General features: G+C 40.9%; 1 protein-coding gene across 4 annotated transcripts in view; it reads left to right on the top strand.

Moving 5' to 3' along the window:
- Positions 1-19,140, top strand: part of dennd2a (DENN domain containing 2A) — a 77,990-nt gene that overhangs the window by 21,991 nt on the left and 36,859 nt on the right. For all 4 annotated transcript variants that reach the window (XM_003220866.4, XM_062983085.1, XM_062983086.1 and 1 more), the window contains exons 2-4: positions 13,766-13,864; positions 14,927-16,132; positions 17,817-17,944. In XM_003220866.4, coding sequence (XP_003220914.1) covers positions 13,797-13,864; positions 14,927-16,132; positions 17,817-17,944 — 1,402 coding nt within the window. In that variant the 5' untranslated portion in view covers positions 13,766-13,796. The remainder of the gene's footprint in view (positions 1-13,765; positions 13,865-14,926; positions 16,133-17,816; positions 17,945-19,140) is intronic.

The following is a 19,140-nucleotide window of genomic DNA, read 5'->3' as shown; positions in this document are numbered from 1 at the left end:
TTCTGAATGACTTACTCTAATGGTTTAATATATATGTTGAAAAGCATGTGAAACTTTCAAGTGTTAGTGGTCAAAATCAGGTGCCCTCCTACCATCACTTGAGTCCATTCACCAAAGAAAATACACAGCCACCATAACACTGTATCTTTGGATCCTATCTTAGAAGGAAGTTCCAAAAAGATATCATGGTAAACAAAATTCAAAGCAACTGAAGCATCCAAGAGATCCAATATCAATTCTCCTATGTAAGTCATTCATCAGAGTATACAAATTAGGTTTTAATGTTTCCAAAGTGACTCCTTAGGGTGACCTTGTATTCTGCCTTACAGAGGACATTCCTGTATTTGTAAGCATTATCTTTTCAAAATGTCTAGTTTAAAGATTAAGAATCCTCAAAGGGAAGAACAAAGGCCTTGAAGTTGTTGGGACACAGTTAATACCTGGGTAGCACCCTGGGCAGAAAATCTAATCACAGTCTTTTCCAATATTTTTCAGATTTTCTGTGTTTCCAGCTCTATATATACATTGGCAGGCTTTTAATAACATTTTGTCCTCTTCTTTCATTTCTGGAGAGGATAATGAGTTTTCACTTTGGCAATGCATAAGCAGCTGCCAACTGCACCTTCATATCAATATCCTTATGTTAATTTTGTTTTGGGAATGATGTGCATTTATTTCACTGCATGTGGCGAAGACTGAAAAGGAGAGACAGGAGACTGAGGGACCACTCGCCTTCTCACTTTTGTCTTACACTTCATTAAGCAGTTGTATGCTTTTCTTTTGTCATAATGCCCAACATCACAATTACCAGACCTCTACAGCATCGCAGCATGCTCCCTCCCCATAATCTTTGTTTCTACTGGCACAACTTGTGTTCTCACATTTCCTTTCCTAATACTGGTAAATGGTGGCTCTCCATCTATATTCCTTAGAAGAGCAAAAGGGGGGAATGCTTTCTGTTGGGCAGTCACAGATGAATGACTGGCTTTGGACAGCCGTAACATAGCGCTGATACATCACTTGTCCTTTCACATGTACAATTGGTGGTGGTCTTCCTTCTTTTAAAAGCTATCTAACCTCAGTTATGTCCCTTGGATAGGGAATGAAAGGACAAATATATGATAACAAATACTTTAATTTTTAAAAAATGGAAAACACCCTTGCACTTTACTACTTCTGTGTTTCATAACAAAACTTCCATTTTTAATTGAGGCACTGGTAATGAAAAAGTGCTTAATCAACTCAATTCCTGAATGGGGTGACAAGGTTTTTAATGACTTTTGGCAAAGAGAAAAAGCGTACTTTCAACATATAGTCAGGCCAGCAACAGTCTTGACAATACAGGCTAGGATTCTCTTGAGCTGATGGTAATTATGCACCATGGAAAAGCTGAGCTAACTTGAATCTTGGGGTTCTTTCTTTATAGCAATTATTTAACCTCTCAGACTGCCAGCCCACATATCCAGGCAACGCGCAACAGATAACTTGCAAAGTAGACCTTGAGAACACATTCTTGGGAACTGATCCCCAAATCTGTCTTTCTTAATGCTCTGTAGACCGATTAGAAAAAAACATTGCATATGTAATCTCACTTCTTTCCCACTGAACCTGAAAGTATCATTCATAGGATTTCCCAAGCTATCATATCCAAGCATCAATCAGATCCAGGTCTGCTTCTTTTCAGCAAAGTTAGCTGTGCTGTATTTAGTACATTTATATACCACTTTTCTCACTCCTGGGGGGACTCAAAGCAGTGTATGCTTTTTTAGATTAAACCTTTTGATCTGGTGTAATGTATGAACCTGTCTCCATCAGCATAGCACTTGGTATAGCAGGTGGCGTTGTGCTATCTCAGTTAGATAAAGCCAAACTAGGCAACCTGGTATTTTTTGATCTACAGCTTCCATCACCTGCAACCAGTATACTCAATTGTTGGGCATTATGAGAATGGCCATCCAAGACTATCCTGGAAAGCACCAGATAGATAGGTAGTGACAGGGAATGATGGTGCAAGGCCTCGCCCAGCAAAATAAAAAATATTTCCAAAAGCAATCTAGAAGCATGCCATTGTGCTTTGTTCTTTTCTTTTCCCCTCTATGCAGTCATTCATATGGGCTTGGTACAAGAATGAATAATGTAAGATGATTTGTTCTACTCTAATTTGTTCTACTCTAATGTAAGACTTGAAAAGACTTGCTTTGGCTTTTCTAAACTTCAAAAATGGCAATTCAGCATTCCTTATATAGAAGAGGTGAAAACTGGAGAATCCAACTCAGCCGTGTAACACAATGACTTCTTCAGGAAATGGGCCTTGAAGAAGGAAGGAAGTTGTTTTCCAAAGGGCACCTTCATCCTCTTTCTTGTCCCGTTTTTAGAGACAAATACAATGAATTACCTTTTGCACATTCAAATGGTCAAATGTTTCACAATCATCTTCATGGCAATACTGGAATGCAGGAGTGAAGAAAGTTAGGGGAGCACATTGCAATGCAAGAGCAAAGGTGGGATTAGAACCAGAGACTTTAGATCTATAGCTTCCTCTTGACCATTGCATGCCAGTTATCAATCTTACCATGTCTGATGCCTAGAGAAGTATTGGGTGATACTCTTTCAAGCAAGAAGCGGGTTCTGCTACAAAGCATTAATATATCTTCATCAGATATAGTAAACAATCACCTATGATAATTTTAAAACTTAGAGGCCGGAGAAGAATGTTACTTTGTGCCATAAGGAGTCAATAATATTCTACTGGCTTGTATTCTGAATAACAGATTAATTGTTTGAACTTTCCACCATTTTTTTTTACTGAATTTATGTTTTGTGGTGGTGCTGCTCTTTACTTAGACTAGAGTTTGATTGTTTTGTGCTACAATTAGAAGCACTAATACAGTTCTTCTTGATCACCAACCATAAAATTATTTTCATTGCTACTTCATAACTGTAATTCTGCTACTGTTATGAATCGTAATGTAAATATCTGATATGCAGGAAGTATTTTAATTCACTAGACCAAATTTGACACAAATGCACAATACACCCAAATTTGAATACTGGTGGGGTTGGGGGGAATTGATTTTGTTATTTGGGAGTTGTAGTTGATGGGATTTATAGTTTACCTGCAGTCAAGGGGCATTCTGAACTTGATGGAATTGAACCAAACTTGGCACACAGAACTCCCCTGACCAACAGAAAATACTGGAAGGGTTTGGTGGGCATTGACCTTGGGTTTTGGAGTTGTAGTTCACCTACATCCAGAGAGCACTGTGGACTCAAACAATGATGGATCTGGACCAAACTTGGCACGGATATTCAATATGCCCAAATGTGAACACTGGTAGAGTTTGGGGAAAATAGACCTGGTCTAGCGCATTCACATTTCATCCAGTTTTCAGTGATTGAGGACAGATTTTACTATGACTAAATCCTTTTTAATTGAAGATGCTGGGATTTGAACCTGGAGCCAAATATGTACAAAGTAGTGCTCTGGCCCAGAGCTGTGAGCTCAGTTTTATCAGTCCAGGGATTTTTTAAAACTGTGTCAGAAGCTACTTGAGAACATACTGCAAGCCGTTTCTGGTGTGAGAGGATTGACCTACTACAGAGATGTTGCTCAGGGGATCCCTGGATGTGATAGCTGGGAGGATTCTCTCATGTCCATGCAAGCTAGAGCCAACAGTTGGGAGCTCATCCCGTCTCCCGGATTTGAACTGGCAACCTTCAGGTCAGCAACCCAACCTTCAGGTCAGCAGTTCAGCTGGCCCAAGGGTTTAATCCATTGCACCACCACGGCTCAGGAATGTTTTATATGAATAACAAGCAAAAGATATGTCTTCACAATAAATAGCTCACAATCAACATTTTAATAAAAAAGAGGATACAAAAAGAGGAAAGTAATGGAATGAAGGAGGCAAACTAATAAATAAAACTGAGGACAATATGGAGGGTTGAGATTTGTAATTCACATATCAAATTGGAGTCGATTATGCATCTTTTTAATAATGGGCCTCTTGGGATATTCTGTAATTCCGGAAATAACATGGATGGCTCACACTTTACCATCCAGAGCACCACCTTTTGTAAAAGTAAGTTTGGGATTTTCATTTTTCCTTTCCTTTATCCTTAAAGCATGGCACTTTTTGAAAAGAGCACTGGGAGAGAATCTCTTGCTTATTTTGGAACTTCCGCTACACAATATAGGTCGAGTCTTTCTTTGTTGAGATCATGAAGGAAATGACCTGTGTCTGTTCCTACATCAGTGAAGGACGGAATTGCTGCACGCAGATCATGGTGTGGCTTCTTTGTGTCTGTGCTTCCCTGCTACAGGAAATGCTGTAAACAGAAAAAGATGGGATGGAAGGAGCTTGGGGTTGCATTTTCCCAGATATGGCTCCAGACCAACTCCTGTTTTTCCTGTTAGCATTCGTCTTCCGGACATCCATCCACTACAGATATGCTCATTGTAGCCTCCTGTTTCACTTTTTGTATTTTGCTAACCTTGAAGTTAACAAAAGCTGGGGAGCATCCAATAAAATCCATAGAGGAACCCGAAGAAACATCTTGCAGTGCTGAATAATGAATTATTTATAGATTTTAAAAAACCCAGTGTGTGTGTGTGTGTGTGTATGTGTGTGTATGTAGGTGTGTGTATATATACATATACATACATACACACACACACATGCTTTCAATGAGTCTTTATAAGATCAGAAAAAAGAGACTACACATAGATACATTATTTTACAATGTATGGAATCATGTTTTCATGTGTGCACTACCTAAAGTCCTATACATAATAATAATAATAATAATAATAATAATAATAATAATAATAATAATAATAATAATAACTTTATTTTAATACCCCGCCCATCTCCCCGGAGGGACTTGGAGCGGCTTACATGGGCCATGCCCGACAGCAATACAATAGCAGCAATAAAACAGTAAAACAAATATTGAAAATAAGACAAATGTCGCATCAATAAAACATCAACATCAGTAAACAGTCATAAAAGTCGGCATACAGCATAAAATGATTAAAAACGGGAAGGCTAAAAACATACTTACTTAAAATTTAATTTTTTAATATTCTACATTTGTAACTCCATAGCTCTTACAGAAAACAGTGATAAGAAACTTTCTAGAGGAAATCACAAGTGGATATGAAATCTGTTCATCTTTAAAGCTCTTCAGATCTTGTCTGCTTGTAACTCCCATCAGCCGTAAGCAGCATAATCAAGATGGATGATGGGAATTGCAGTCCAAATGATGTCTGGATTTCCCTCCAAGCACTTTGGAGTGGTTTAAGGCTAATTAATATTTTCTTTAAACCTTAGAGTAAATATATGTCAATTGTAAATGTGGATATCTTTTTGTCAATATTAATGAGTGAGTAATATCAACTTACTAGTTTATCACATTGAGAAATTTCCCAGTCGTAGGACACTTCAGCCTCTTTTCAAGTATGGAGAGGCACTGAGCTCATCACATGAGTTAAACTGCTTATGACTGTCATGCATAACCCCTCGTGGTTGAAAAGAGGCAGAAGTGTCCTGAAAGGAGGAAACTCAGGCAATCTGACCTCATCACATTGAGAAATTTCCCCCTCATAGGAAACTTCAGTCTCTTTTCAAGCACAGAGAGGCATGGAGCTCATCACATGTTCCAGGGTTGAAAAGAGGCAGAAATGTCCTGAAAGGAGGGAACTCTGAACCCAGGCCAGCAATCACACCACAGACCTTTCCATGGGCTACAGGTTCATTTCCATGTGACATTCAAAATGCTAGTTATGACCTGTAAAGCCCTTAATGGCTTAAGTCCACGTTAGCTGAAAGACTATATCTCCCGATATGAGCCCAACTCAGCTTAATGATCTGTGGGGAAGAGCTTTTTTTCTTGGTTTTATCACCACCACAAGTCTGTTTGATGAGGAAACACAAGGAACCCTTCTTGGTGTTGCTCCCAGACTTTAAAATACAGAATGAACGATGCCTGGCTCGGCAGCAGTATGTGTAAAAAAGATATTGGAGCCCTCGAGGACAACAAGTTAAACATGAGCCAACAATGTGATGCAACAGTTTAAAAAGCCAATGGGATTTTGGCCTGCATAAATAGGAGTATAGTGTCTAGATCCAGGGAAGTCATGCTCCCCATCTATTCCGCCTTGGTCAGACAACACCTGGAATACTGTGTCCAATTCTGGGCACCGCAATTGAAAGGATTTGTTGACTCTAAGCTGGAATGTGTCCAGAGAAGGGTGACTAAAACGATCAAGCCCTCAGAGGAGCGGTTTAAAGAGCTGGGCATGTTTAGCCAACAGAAGAGAAGGCTGAGAGGAGACATGATGGCCCTGTATAAATACAAATATGGGAGGGGAAGTCATATGGAGGAAGGAGCAGGCTTATTTTCTGCTGCCCTGCAGACTAGGACGCAGAACAATGGCTTTAAACTACAGGAAAGGAGATTCCACCTGAACATCAGGAAGAACTTCCTCACTGTGAGAGCTGTTCAGCAGTGGAACTCTCTGCCCTAGCGTGTGGTGGAGGCTGCTTCTTTGGAGGCTTTTAAACAGAGGCTGGATGCCCATCTGTCAGAGGTGCTTTGAATGTGATTTTCCTGTTTCTTGGCAGGAGGTTGGACTGGATGGCCCATGAGGTCTCTTCCAAATCTATGATTCTAAGTGGTTGCAGGAGTCTTTTTTCTGGGATGTTTGTGTGTACTGTATTTTTACCTTTAATGGTGAGTTTTTAAATGAATTTAATCCCTGCCATGCAAGAAGACACAATCAAAGTACTTCTGACAGATAGTCATCCAGTTTCTGTTTTAAAAGCTCCAGAGAAGGAGACTTTACTACCCTCCAAGGCAGCATATTCCACTGTCAAACAGCTATTTTCATTGGAAAGTTCCTTCTGGTGTTTAGGTGGAATTTTTTTTCATGCAATTGAATTAAATGCTCTGTGTTCTAGTTTCTAGAGCCGCAGAAAACAACTTGACTCCTAAGTGTGACATCCTTTGAAATATTTCAGCATTACTATCACGTCCCCTATTAACTTTCTCTTCTACAAGCCAAATATACCCAGCTCCCTAAGATACACCTCATAGGGCTTAGCGTCCAGTGACCTTTGACCACAACATCTTTTGTACCTGCCATAAGATTTCATAAATAAGGCAGGGCAATTTCACAATATAGGTCTCATTCAGAAACACTGCTTGTTTTATTTTTGGGTGATTCATCCAGAAGGAAAGGGATGTTAAGGTAGGAAGACGGGAAGGAAGGAAAGGGGAACTGAAGTTAGAAAAGGAGCCAGAGAGTGGCTGCTGGTGAAAGATGATTACAGCTCATTTCAAGGCCACTTCCTGCATGCCAGCGGTAGGACAGTAAACAAACGCCTCTTCGGAAGCACAGAAACAGGCAGGAACTAATGTGTGGAAGAGAAAGGTCACAGCAGGGTCCGACTCTGTTTGGCAAGAGGAAGCTCTCAGCCATGTGACCCTGGGAATCTGGAGCCTTGTGTGCCTGCGAGTGGGTGCAGGAGCCGTTTGCTCTTTGGAAGATTTGTTATTGGGTTATTGTTGCTTTCTGCATGCTTCCCACTAGACGTCTCATGGACTAGATGGTTCCTTTGTATCACCACCATCATGAGTTCTTCCTTCCCTCATCCATATCTCTTCCAGGAATGATTTGGCATTGCTAATGCCATTGAACATTGACAGGTTCCAACTAGCATCCCTTATTGCCAATTTGTGTCCTAGGAAAGTTTAACCACACGGCTACATTTAAAAGGTTTGAGGCCACCCTCCCCCTGATTCTTGAACTCTTCATGAATTATGCCTATCTGATTCCCTCTGCTTTTGAAGAGTTCTCTTCATGCTTCCCCCTTCTTTGGCATTTTGTAAAAAATTGTGTCACATTTTTGTTTTGGTGCCTGGGCTCCATAATGAAGTACAGTAGGGTCTAACTTATCCAAGCCTCGCTTATCCAAGTTTCTGGATTATCCAAGCCATTTTGTAGTCAATGTTTTCAATATATCGTGATATTTTGGTGCTAAATTCGTAAATACAGTAATTACAACATAACATTACTGCGTATTGAACTGCTTTTTCTGTCAAATTTGTTGTAAAACATGATGCTTTGGTTTGTAAAATCATAACCTAATTTGATGTTTAATAGGCTTTTCCTTAATCCCTCCTTATTATCCAAGATATTCGCTTATCCAAACTTCTGCCGGCCCGTTTAGCTTGGATAAGTGAGACTCTACTGTAATTGTAAAGAAATGCAGACACTTCAATATATTTTTTTCCATGTCAGGAGCAACTTGAGAAACTGCAAGTTGCTTTTGGTGTGAGAGAATTGGCCCTCTGCAAGGACGTTGCCCAGGGGACGCCCAAATGTTTTTGATGTTTTTACCATCCTTGTGGGAGACTTCTCTCGTGTCCCCGCATCAAACTGGAGCTGACAGAAGGAACTCATCTGCGCTTTCCCCAAGTTGGATCCAAACTGGCAACCTTCAGGTCAGCAACCCAACCTTCAAGTCAGCATTCCTGCTGGCACAAAGCTGTAATCCATTGCACCACCGGGGGGCTCACTTCAACATGGTGGTAGTTCCTGTAGTTCAGAACTTGTGTGAATTCAGCCTGGCATATTGCAAATCTCATGCTGCTTTCATCAGTTTTTTTTCCAGTGAGACTGCAGAAGCAAATAAACTTTTACACAATGTACGGAGAGAAGGCCAGCCTGTCTGAGGACAATATCATATTAGTTCTAAAGCGTAAGTCTATGTTTCCCTGTCACTCATTTTGCTTTTCAAGAATTCTGGGAAATGTAGTTTAGGGCAAAACCTTTGAAATTTTCAGCCAGAGAGGTCCTTGGCTTCCCAAGGTCCTCTTTGAAGGAAACCAGGCAACAGAGAAACACAGATCTGTGCTTTAGAACTCCAATGTGATATCGTCCCAGTTCTCTCTATATATATATATTTCCAACTCATGCATACATACCATTATTAAGGTGTAAAAATGCTGATTACTGAACACCTTTTCTGCAGTGTCAGAAAGTACATTATGGCATTGTCACTCTAAATAGCAAATATTTTCCCATACTTTTCTTGTGTATTTCTAAACAATAATAGGAAACCCTCTAGGACAGTGGTTCACAACCTGTGGGTCCCCAGGTGTTTTGATCTACAACTCCCAGAAATCCCAGCCAGTTTACCAGCTGTTAGGATTTCTGGGAGTTGAAGGCCAAAACATCTGGGGACCCACAGGTTGAGAACCTCTGCTTAGGATGTCATAATGCACACAAATCCTGTGTAGAATGCCTGGTGCCCACAGGGTTTTTATTCAGCGCATAGATGCACAGAGGCTGACTTTGGAAAGGGGAAATTTATCCTTAAATGTAGTACAAGTTCAGAGAGTTCTGCATTGAAGGACACTTATGAAAATCTATACTTTTCATTTGGAAGTTTTCTGTGTGCGAATGGGATAACTCAGTGTGCTGTTTTTACCCCAGTTGACAATCTGCCAGGGATACAGCATCCACTGGGTTGGAAATAAATTCACAATGTGATTCCTCTTCTGCCTTCGTTTGGGAGGACTCACCAACTTAATCTTCTGTTTGAGCAGTATCCTTCGGTTGGTCATCTGTTGTTTGCCTATCGTCCAGTGGTGTTTATCACACTTAATGTGCTGGTGTCTTTGCATCATTTTCACAGTTTGCATTCTTTTCAGTGTCGTTTATACTTCGGGAAATTCCTGGTGGATTGTGCCTTAAATATGTGAGTGTAATTTAACCCACTTAAGTATTTTTCTCCTTGAGAGAGCTGGTTTAGTACAGATGCTAAGGGATGAAGCAGTGAATCAGAAAGCCTCTGGTTTGAGCCTCACCTTTGTGGTGTACAAAATCTCATTAATAAACCCAATCCCTTCCCCTCTCAGGAAAATACTAACTTAATTTTCAAGGCTGTTTTAGGGAGGTTAGCTCATTGATGCATGTGAAGCTGCACTCAAAATAGCAAATATAGCAAAATAGCAAAACGTGCTATGCAAGTGTTAAGTAGTATTACTGTTAGTCTGACTTGGTGTTGAGTTTCCATGTTGAAAACATTACTAGCTTGAATGATATCACAGGGAAAGGAGCCCAGAAAGAAATGCAGCTTCATTCCTTTTCCTCCCTTCTTAATACTTGGACTCTTGAAAATGAACACAGAAAAGTTGGAGGAGGTGCAATACTAACTCTACTGATTTTTTTTCCGCCCAAGCTGTGACTGTGGCATGTTTATCTGTAACAGATCTGCCAAGTGGATGGACTCCAGAGACCTCTAGGTATCTACCCCCCCCCCCCCCCCCAAATACTCTTTGGAAAGTATTGTGTAAAAGACAATCAGCTTTTGCTGGCCATAGAAAACTTTCTTTTGGCTTGCTGATTTTGTATAATGCCTCCTTGCAAAGCATGGTTATGAAAAAAGAGACTTCTAAAATGCCCAGAATTGCCTTTCAGAATGGAAAAGCTCTTCACCCCCTTGAATGTGGAACAGAAACACCCTCTGCTGCAACCAAACAAAGAAGCAGAAATTGGTTAGGAATGAATAATGAACCGTGACCCAAATGACCCTTCGTGAGAAGACCCTTTCAAAGGCAGTATTCATCCTTGGCCTCAGCCTATTGATTACGTTCTGTTGTCCTAGGAATGAGTTTCACTCATCCGGGATCTTTCTGCATGATCAATCTGTTGTGCAAATTTTGAATGCATGTCATTTTCCTACTGTGTGACAGTAGTCACCATATCTGCAATTATCAGTTTCACTACAAGAATGCCACTGGAAATTAAAAGTAACACAATTTTGCAAGCATGTTAGGGAAGTTTGATATTTCCCCTGTATCAGATCATGTATTTCTATGAATCTCTTGTTTTGTGTGTTGGATAACATTGACACTTACCCATTGCAAAGTCCACTGTAAGTAGCAGTGAATAAATGCTGTATGGAAATTTGAGAGTCTGTGCACACATACGCACACCCCATGCCACCCCACTCCCTAAATTTAAAAATGAATAGGGCAGATCTGCATTCCTCCCTCCATTGGGTGACTTCTGCATCACTCTAAAGCAGTGGTTCTCAATCCGTGGGTCCCCAGATGTTTTGGCTTTCAACTCCCAGAAATCCTAACATCTGGTAAACTGGCTGGGATTTCTGGGAGTTGTAGGCCAAAACACCCGGGGATCCACAGGTTGTGAACCACTGCTCTAAAGAATTTGAAAAAGAATCCATATTACACCATATATGCTTGCTAACATCTGTAGAAAACCATTGGGGACATCTGGTTAGAGAGACATCACAAATACGTAGTTACTCTGCAGTCAGTCATGTGAAGCCATGTAGGTCTAGACAAGATAACAGGACTCAATGGAAGCCAGAAAAGCAAAGTGTGAATCCTAGCAAGATAGAACTACTATGGTTCGGTCACTCATAAGTCTGGGAACCACTAGTGCAGATTATATTTTTCTGAAGAAACCATGCTGGCTGTTTGTTTAGTTCTAAGCTGATTTAGGACTCTGTGTTTGCATTAAAGATTCACATAAAACTCAGATATTGAAAGGGGAATCTCCCTGGCAGAGCATCTAATCTGCTGGTTTATCTTCTTCCTCGCATCTTCAGCATAATATATCAAAATGAAGTAGAAAGCTTCAGTTGTAGAGTACTGTCCATCTAGAGGTATTTTTTCTAGTAATGATGTCTTTTCAGTTTCAGGTCAAATGTTTTATCTCTTTAAATTTTTTAAAATTACTTTGTCTGTTTTTGTTCTCTGTTAATTGATGTTTGCATTTTATTGTGTACTAGCTTGGGTACCTGGAGTTGCTCAGGTTATTTGAAAAAGTAAATTTTGTAATTGTACAAAATGCATAAGGTTGTAGATTAACTACAACTGACATGATGCCAGGTTAACTCCCAGAAATTCCGTCAGTAGTTAAAGTTTGTTATACTGAGCAAATTTGCTCTAAAAGTATCATTGGCGGAGTTCAGTGTGTTCTCTAGCTGTAGGGTGAACTACAACTCCCACCTTGGTGAGTCAGTCCCCTCAATCCCCTCCAGTAGGTTGAATTAGTCATGGGGGTTCTGTGTGCCAAGTTTGGTCCAATTCCAGCTTTGGTGTTCAGAGTGCTCATTGATTGCAGGTGAACTATACATCACAGTACCTGCATCTCCAAAATGCCCAGGCCAATTCCCCCCAAAACCCACCAGTATTCAAATGTGGGCATATCGAGTATGCATGTCAAGTGTGGTCCAAATCCATCATTGTTTGGGTTCATAGTGCGCTCTGGATGTAGGTGAACTACAACTCCTATAAATCACTCTAAAGACTATTAGTATTTTTGTTGGCCATGGGGATTCTGTGTGCCAAGTTAGTTTCAGGTCCATTGTTGGTGGAGTTCAGAGTCCTTGTCGATTGCAGGTGAACTATACATCCCAATACCTACAACTCCTATAAATCATAGTGAATTCTCCCCCAAAGCCTTCAAGCATATTCAGTTGCTGCTCAATTCCTCTGTTTGATGTGTGCCATTGAAAAGAGTAGGAAAGCGTTAAAGAGGAGGTAGTGGGCGGGTTCATGCAAATTCTACACCAATGGAGAGAGTAAGAAGCACTGGCATGTCTCTGGTGGAGGCAAAACATAAAATCTAGGATGAAAATGCCCCGTATGAAAGCTTTCACTTGGGTGGTGGGCGGTATGGTGTTTGTGGAGGACATTGGCAGGGCTCTTGGACATATTTACAATGCTCACTATAACCTGCAATATCATTGGAGGGAGGGAGGGAGCTATAGCTATTTGTGGAAGTGGGAGCTTGTTTGTGGAAGTGGACATCCCAGCCACACACATACATATATATTTTCATTTTTATTATGAGTATAGATAGACTGTTGTGTTCTATGTATATTTGTAGTATTGCATAAGTATGTTGTCATATTTATTGTAAATCCAGATGTTGTCAAAGATGGAGCATGATGAACTTTTAAAAAAAGCATTTTACAAGAAGACACCATAATGGACTATTTCCCTGTGCCTGTGAGGGTCATTTCTGGTTCATGATAATAGGCAATGTTAATGTGTGTTTGCTTCACAACATAATATATCTAAGGTCAGGAGCAAATGCTTTCTTAGCATTGAATGCAGTTGTTCTCAGTCTTTGGTTTTCCATATATTTTGCACCAATTTCCACAAAAATATTATTGTTGGACACGTGGGTTGAGAATTCCTGAAGCTGAAGTCCAGAACATCTGGACAACCAAAATTTGAGAACCATTATTATAAATGAAAGCAGGATAAACTATTGTTCACTTAATGAGCACAGCAGACTAAGAACATGCTTCAGTGATGTGTAAATAATGGAGAGGTAATCCTCTGGCATGCATTCAGGGGTGGTGCTTGTCATTTTTATCTATAAAGTTTAGAATGAAAGAGGAACAAGGGTTATGTTCCAAAGACAGTTTAAATCAACTAGCAGCAACTTCAGAATGCTGTAACAGACTGGATCAGAGTTTCTAAAAGTTACTTTTTTGGACAACTCATCCCATAATACGTCAGCAACTGGATTCCAACTTAGGTAGAAGTGGGCAGAATTCAGGACTCTTAAGACCTACTGAGTGTGTGTGTGTGTAGTTTTTGTTATAGAATGAAACAAACTATATCCTGAGCTCAGGAATTTGTTATCAGTACAAGAAATTAGCTCACTGTGACACTAACTATATCATATGTACTTTACTGATCTTCCTGTCAGCTGGACTGCAGCCAAACCAGGTGCTGACACGATGACAACAAACACCATCCCCGATGTGAGCATCCAGTCTAAAACCAGTGTTTGCAAAACAACTGAGAGGTAATTTTATTATTATTATTATTATTATTATTATTATTATTATTATTATTATTTATATACTTTCTGAGCAGCCTTGGAGGTAAGAGTTGGGGAGAACAAAGACTTGCTAGTTTTTAATTGTACTTCTGAAATGAACCTAAGTTTCCTATAACTCTCCTAGTTATCTAAATGGAAGAATGAGGGCTTGTCCAGATTGGCCAGAGGTGTGTTTATGTACAACTTGTCTTTCTGAGATCCAAATGACATTTCTTTTTTCCTGGTGGATTCCTCAATAGTCCCTGACAGTTATTGTTGCCATTTTACTCCTTAACTTTTTTTTGTGTGTGACAGGAGCAACTTGAGTCGCTTCTGGAGTGAGAGACTTGGCCGTCTGCAAGGACGTTGCCCAGGAGACACCCGGATGTCTTTGATGTTTTTACCATCCTTGTGGGAGGCTTCCCCCATGTCCCCGCATGGAGCTGGAGCTGATAGAGGGAGCTCATCCGCGCTCTCCCCGGGTGGGATTCGAACCTGGCAGCCTTCAGGTCAGCAACCCAACCTTCAAGTCACGAGGCTTTAACCCATTGCGCCACCGGAGGCTCCACTCCTTAACTGAATGAGGCACTTTTTCCTGGTAGATTTTGAATGCCAGACCCATATGTACTCTTGTTGTGGTTCATTTCTTCATCTTTTTTTCTGGAGGGTGCAGTGGCATGGACTATGTGTTTTAAGATTTCATACTTAATGTAAAATCTGGCTCTTGCCCACTGTTTTGAGAATATGTTGGGAGTACTGAGATTGGGAGTTGTGTGGTGTGGGGGAATGAGCAAGTGCTGCTGCTTTATAGCCATTCTTCTAAAACAGTGGTTCTCAACCTGTGGGTCCCCAGATGTTTTGCCTTCAACTCCCAGAAATACTAACAGCTGGTAAACTTACTGGGATTTCTGGGAGTTGTAGTCCAAGACACCTGGGGACCCACAGGTTGAGAACCACTGCTCTAAAAAGATGTGAAACAGTTGGAACAATTGTGAACTTTTTCTGACTTCTAAAGATTTTATTTAATTGTTTCTTCTCATTGCATAGGGCTCAGTTTGAAAGTCTAAATAACAAAGCCACAAAGACAACGTTTCAGTGTGGGCCTTCAAAAGGGAAGCGCTTGGAGAGTGTTGCCACCAAGGTAGCCCCTAAAGTAGAGCCATCTGCTGTGGGAAAGGGCACATTAAAAGCACTGGAGAACTTGATGTGGGAAGCAAGACTGGACTATTTTCAGCAGAACATGCTCAGTTCCAAGATGATCATCGGTGACCCATCTGTAGACCTCAGCATCCGGGAAAGTGGCAAGATTATTACAAAGCAGATGGGGGGCACTCAGAACCTTCGGGCTATTGGAAAAGTCACTTTGAAAGATAAGCCTTTGAGTATCAGGGAGAAGATTTCAGAGTGGGAAGGGAAGAAGGAAACTCTATCTCCTGTAACTACATGGAAGGAGGAGGACCAAGGAGTTAAGGAGGACCTCAGCTCATTTTTGGGTGTTGTAGAGAAGATGGCCAGGGAAACTGCAGCAGCAAGGGAAGTGGATGCCAAAAGGCTTATAAGCTGGCAGCTGGAATGTAAGAGGGCAAGCAAAGAGAATGAGAGAAGAATACAGAGTGTAAAAAAGGCTGGGCAACACACAGAGAGAAAGATAGATGGAAGGGTCAGAGATGAGGAGCTTCATTCTCATATCGGGAGGAGTGCTGAGATGAAGGATGGTAAGAAAGATGCTCAGAAAGAAAACATATCAGTCTTGAGTCAAGTGAAAAAACTGGAGCAGGCCTTGAAGGGAGGCTCAGCTGAACTACAGCCACAATTGCCAGGTACTTATTACTCTCCAAATTTTCTGCAAGAGAAGCCAGAGGAAGTTCAAAGCCCCTCTGAAGGCCAGGAAAGAGCCGGCCGGCCAGAACTTGGTAAGCGGCTCCTTGGCTTGGACTGTGAAGCTCCTGAACCAATATTTGGGACTCTGGAAGAGGTGAAAGCATCCCGTTCGAAGGGCAAGGCCCGCAATGAGGAAAACGTGTACACTGAGCCTGGGTTGCCTGAGAAGAAACCTTTTATCAATCCACTCCCCAAGCCTCGGAGGACTTTTAAACATGAGGGCGAAGAGGGATGGGTTCCACCAGGTAGAAATAAGAGGAACCTACCCCCTCTCCCCTCCATCCCACCCCCTCCTCTTCCTTCTTCGCCTCCCCCTTCAGCTGTCAGCAGAAGACTGAGAAATGGAAAGCATAAGACTAATGCAGATCACAGGTATTTGTACACTTCTGTGGGTTTTTTTCATATTCTGTATAGAGTTTCCATTTTGTGATGATTGAGATATATCCTTGTGGTGTATGTATGCCCTTTATAATGTTTTATAACTCAATCACTGGTTTGGGTTTAGATCCCCATACAAAGGGCTGTAGGCTTTGTTCCTATTCAAATGATGTGTGCCTTGGTGTGTATTAAATCCAAGTATAAGTTGTGTTGTATCGTCTTGAAACAGTAACCTGTCTGACTCTTTCCCATTGTAAGTCTGATTGGGACAGTATGTTTGGCAAGGAAGGTTCAGGACAAAAAGATTTGTGTTAAAACCTCCTCTGCTAGATTATCACCCCTCCCATACATGAATCAGGCCTCAAATCCCTACATGTTTTATACTTACAACCTACTAACTTGGTTCCCCGGCATTTCCCGGGTTATTTGAAGAAGTCAAATTGTAATAATACAAAATGCATAAGGTTGTAGATTAAGTACAACTGACATCATGCCAGGTTAACCCTGAAAAACTCCATCAGTACTTAAAGTTTGTTATGTTGGGCAGGTTTGCCCTGGTTGCATCATTGGTGGGGTTCAGTGTGCTCTCTGGCTGTAGGGTAAAGTACAACTCGCACTATGGTGAGTCGGTTCCCTCAAACCCCTCCAGTAGGTTGAGCTAGTCATGGGGGTTATGTATGCCAAGTTTGATCCAGGCCCATCTTTGGTGGAGTTCAGAGTGCCAATTGATTGCAAAATGTCCAGGTCAATTCACCTCAAAACCCACCAGTATTCAAATTTGGGCATATTCAGTATGCATGCCAAGTGTGGTCCAGATCCATCATTGTTTGGGTTGAGAGTGTGCTACAACTACAACTCCTATAAATCCCTCCAAAGACCTCCAGTATTTTTTGTTGGTCATGGGGGTTCTGTGTGCCAAGTTATTTCCAGGTCCACCATTGGTGAAGTTCAGAGTGCTCTTAGATTGCAGGCAAATTATACATCACAGTAGTTACAACTGTGATGCATAGTTGAATTAGTGAATTCTTCCCAAACCCCTCAAGTATGTTCAGTTGCTGATCAATTCCTGTTTGCTGTGTGCCATAGAACAGAATAGGAAAGGGTTAAGGGAGAGACAGTGGGCATGGCCATGCAAATTCCACACCAATCGATAGAGTCAGAAACACTGGGTGTGCCTTTGGTAGAGGAAAAGCAGCAAATGATGAAATTGTCCCCGTATCAAAGCCTTCACTTGAGTGGAGTCAGTATGGTGTTTGTGGAGGACATTGGCAGGGCTCTTGTATGTGTTCATGGCGCTCGTTATAATCTGCTATGTCATTGGAGGGAGGGCCTTTGTTGTCTCCTGAGTAGTGGGAACTATAGCTGTTTGTGGAAGTGGGAGCTTATCCGCGTAAGTGGATACCCCAGCCACATACACACATACATATTTTCACTTTTATTATGTGTATAGATGTTATCTCTGACCAATGATGATGCTAAAGAAGCTAATGAGAGTTGTAATCCACAGTATATGATGGCAGGAAAGCTGTTGTAATAAATCTAAACACACATACACATTTTTAAATAGTTGTTTAACATAATATAACTATGTTAAGATGTATTTTCCTGCTTGTTTAGTGGATGATTTGGTTTACCTCAGTCTCTTAATATGGTGCTCGTTCTACTCAAAACACTACAGGAAATCATACGAGTTTGAAGACTTGTTGCAGTCATCCTCTGAGAATGGTCGGGTGGACTGGTATGCTCAGACCAAACTGGCTTTAACACGCACTTTATCAGAAGAAAATGTCTATGAAGATATTCTAGGTAGGCCTTTGAGAGCTAGAAGTGGGTTGCTTTGAACAAATTGATGAAAATTTGTGGGCGCATATGGTGTTAAACCCATTATGAGGCATCTGTGAATTAATACAACATTATGTTACAATGGGGTGGGTAACATATAATGCTCTAGGTGTTGGGCTTCATCTTCCATCATACTTGGCTATTGATCATGCTCATTGAGGGCCTGATAATTCAATAATATTAGACCATAAGTAGCCTATCCCTTTATTAGGAGCAGGGGATGTGACAATAGAAAAAACTTTTGGCATATGTGCAGTGGAACTTCTTTGTACTCAAAATCACCCTGCTGGCAAGAATAATTTAAAATACATCACAGTAGCCTGGGTCACATGACAAACCTTGTTTTCACAACAAGTAGACCTGCTAGAAAACAATTCACTGCCTTCATTGAGATGGGAGCAACAGAAGGAGATCTACCTCAACCTCGTCTTGAAGCTTTTGTCCCTCCATTTCAGGAGTGGAACTCTCACAAAGGTCTACAGCCAGCAACATAAGGAGTAGGTGAATCCAACGAATACTAGAAGGAGTGAAAAAAAAGGCATGCTAGGAGTTTAAAAACTGCATGTACATCCAAGAAAAACAATACTTTGTATGTTTATATTACTCTCTAATTACAGACTGATCTAAAAATGATTCCCCAGATCTCAGGAAGACGACTTTTACTGAGAAGATAGTGGGTTTTGAATTAGTTGTTAAATTGACCTTGTATTAAAGTTATTTACTATGATATAATTTTGCAATAAGTGTGAAAATGAATAGTGTTCAATACTCTTGGTAGTTTCTTTGTTTGTGGCCATAGTATATTGAAGCATGAATCTTCAGCACTTCAAGACATGACACATAACTTCAGTACACCTCCTGCCTACTTGAGGATGCTTCCTTAACTCTATTTCAAATAGTCCACTTCTCTCTTTTTCTTTCTGTTCAACTTTCCTCTTCTTTTTTCCTCATGCAAGCCACTTAGGATGTCTGCATGAGCTGCTGACATTCAGGTAAAAAAATGTTATCACCCTCCAGCCATTGTGAATGTCACAACTTCCATCATCCCCAGATATGGTCCCAACACATCTGGAGCATGCCATGCTAAGTGTGGTTGGTAGAGGATCTAATTCAACATTGGCAGTTTCTAGGTTCTTAGGATATTGAAAGGTTCACATGTT

This window comes from Anolis carolinensis, chromosome 5, assembly GCF_035594765.1.
Source record: "Anolis carolinensis isolate JA03-04 chromosome 5, rAnoCar3.1.pri, whole genome shotgun sequence".
Taxonomy (NCBI): Eukaryota; Metazoa; Chordata; class Lepidosauria; order Squamata; family Dactyloidae; genus Anolis; species Anolis carolinensis.
Note: the sequence above shows the minus strand (reverse complement) of the source record. Positions and strands in the feature narration are given on the sequence as shown.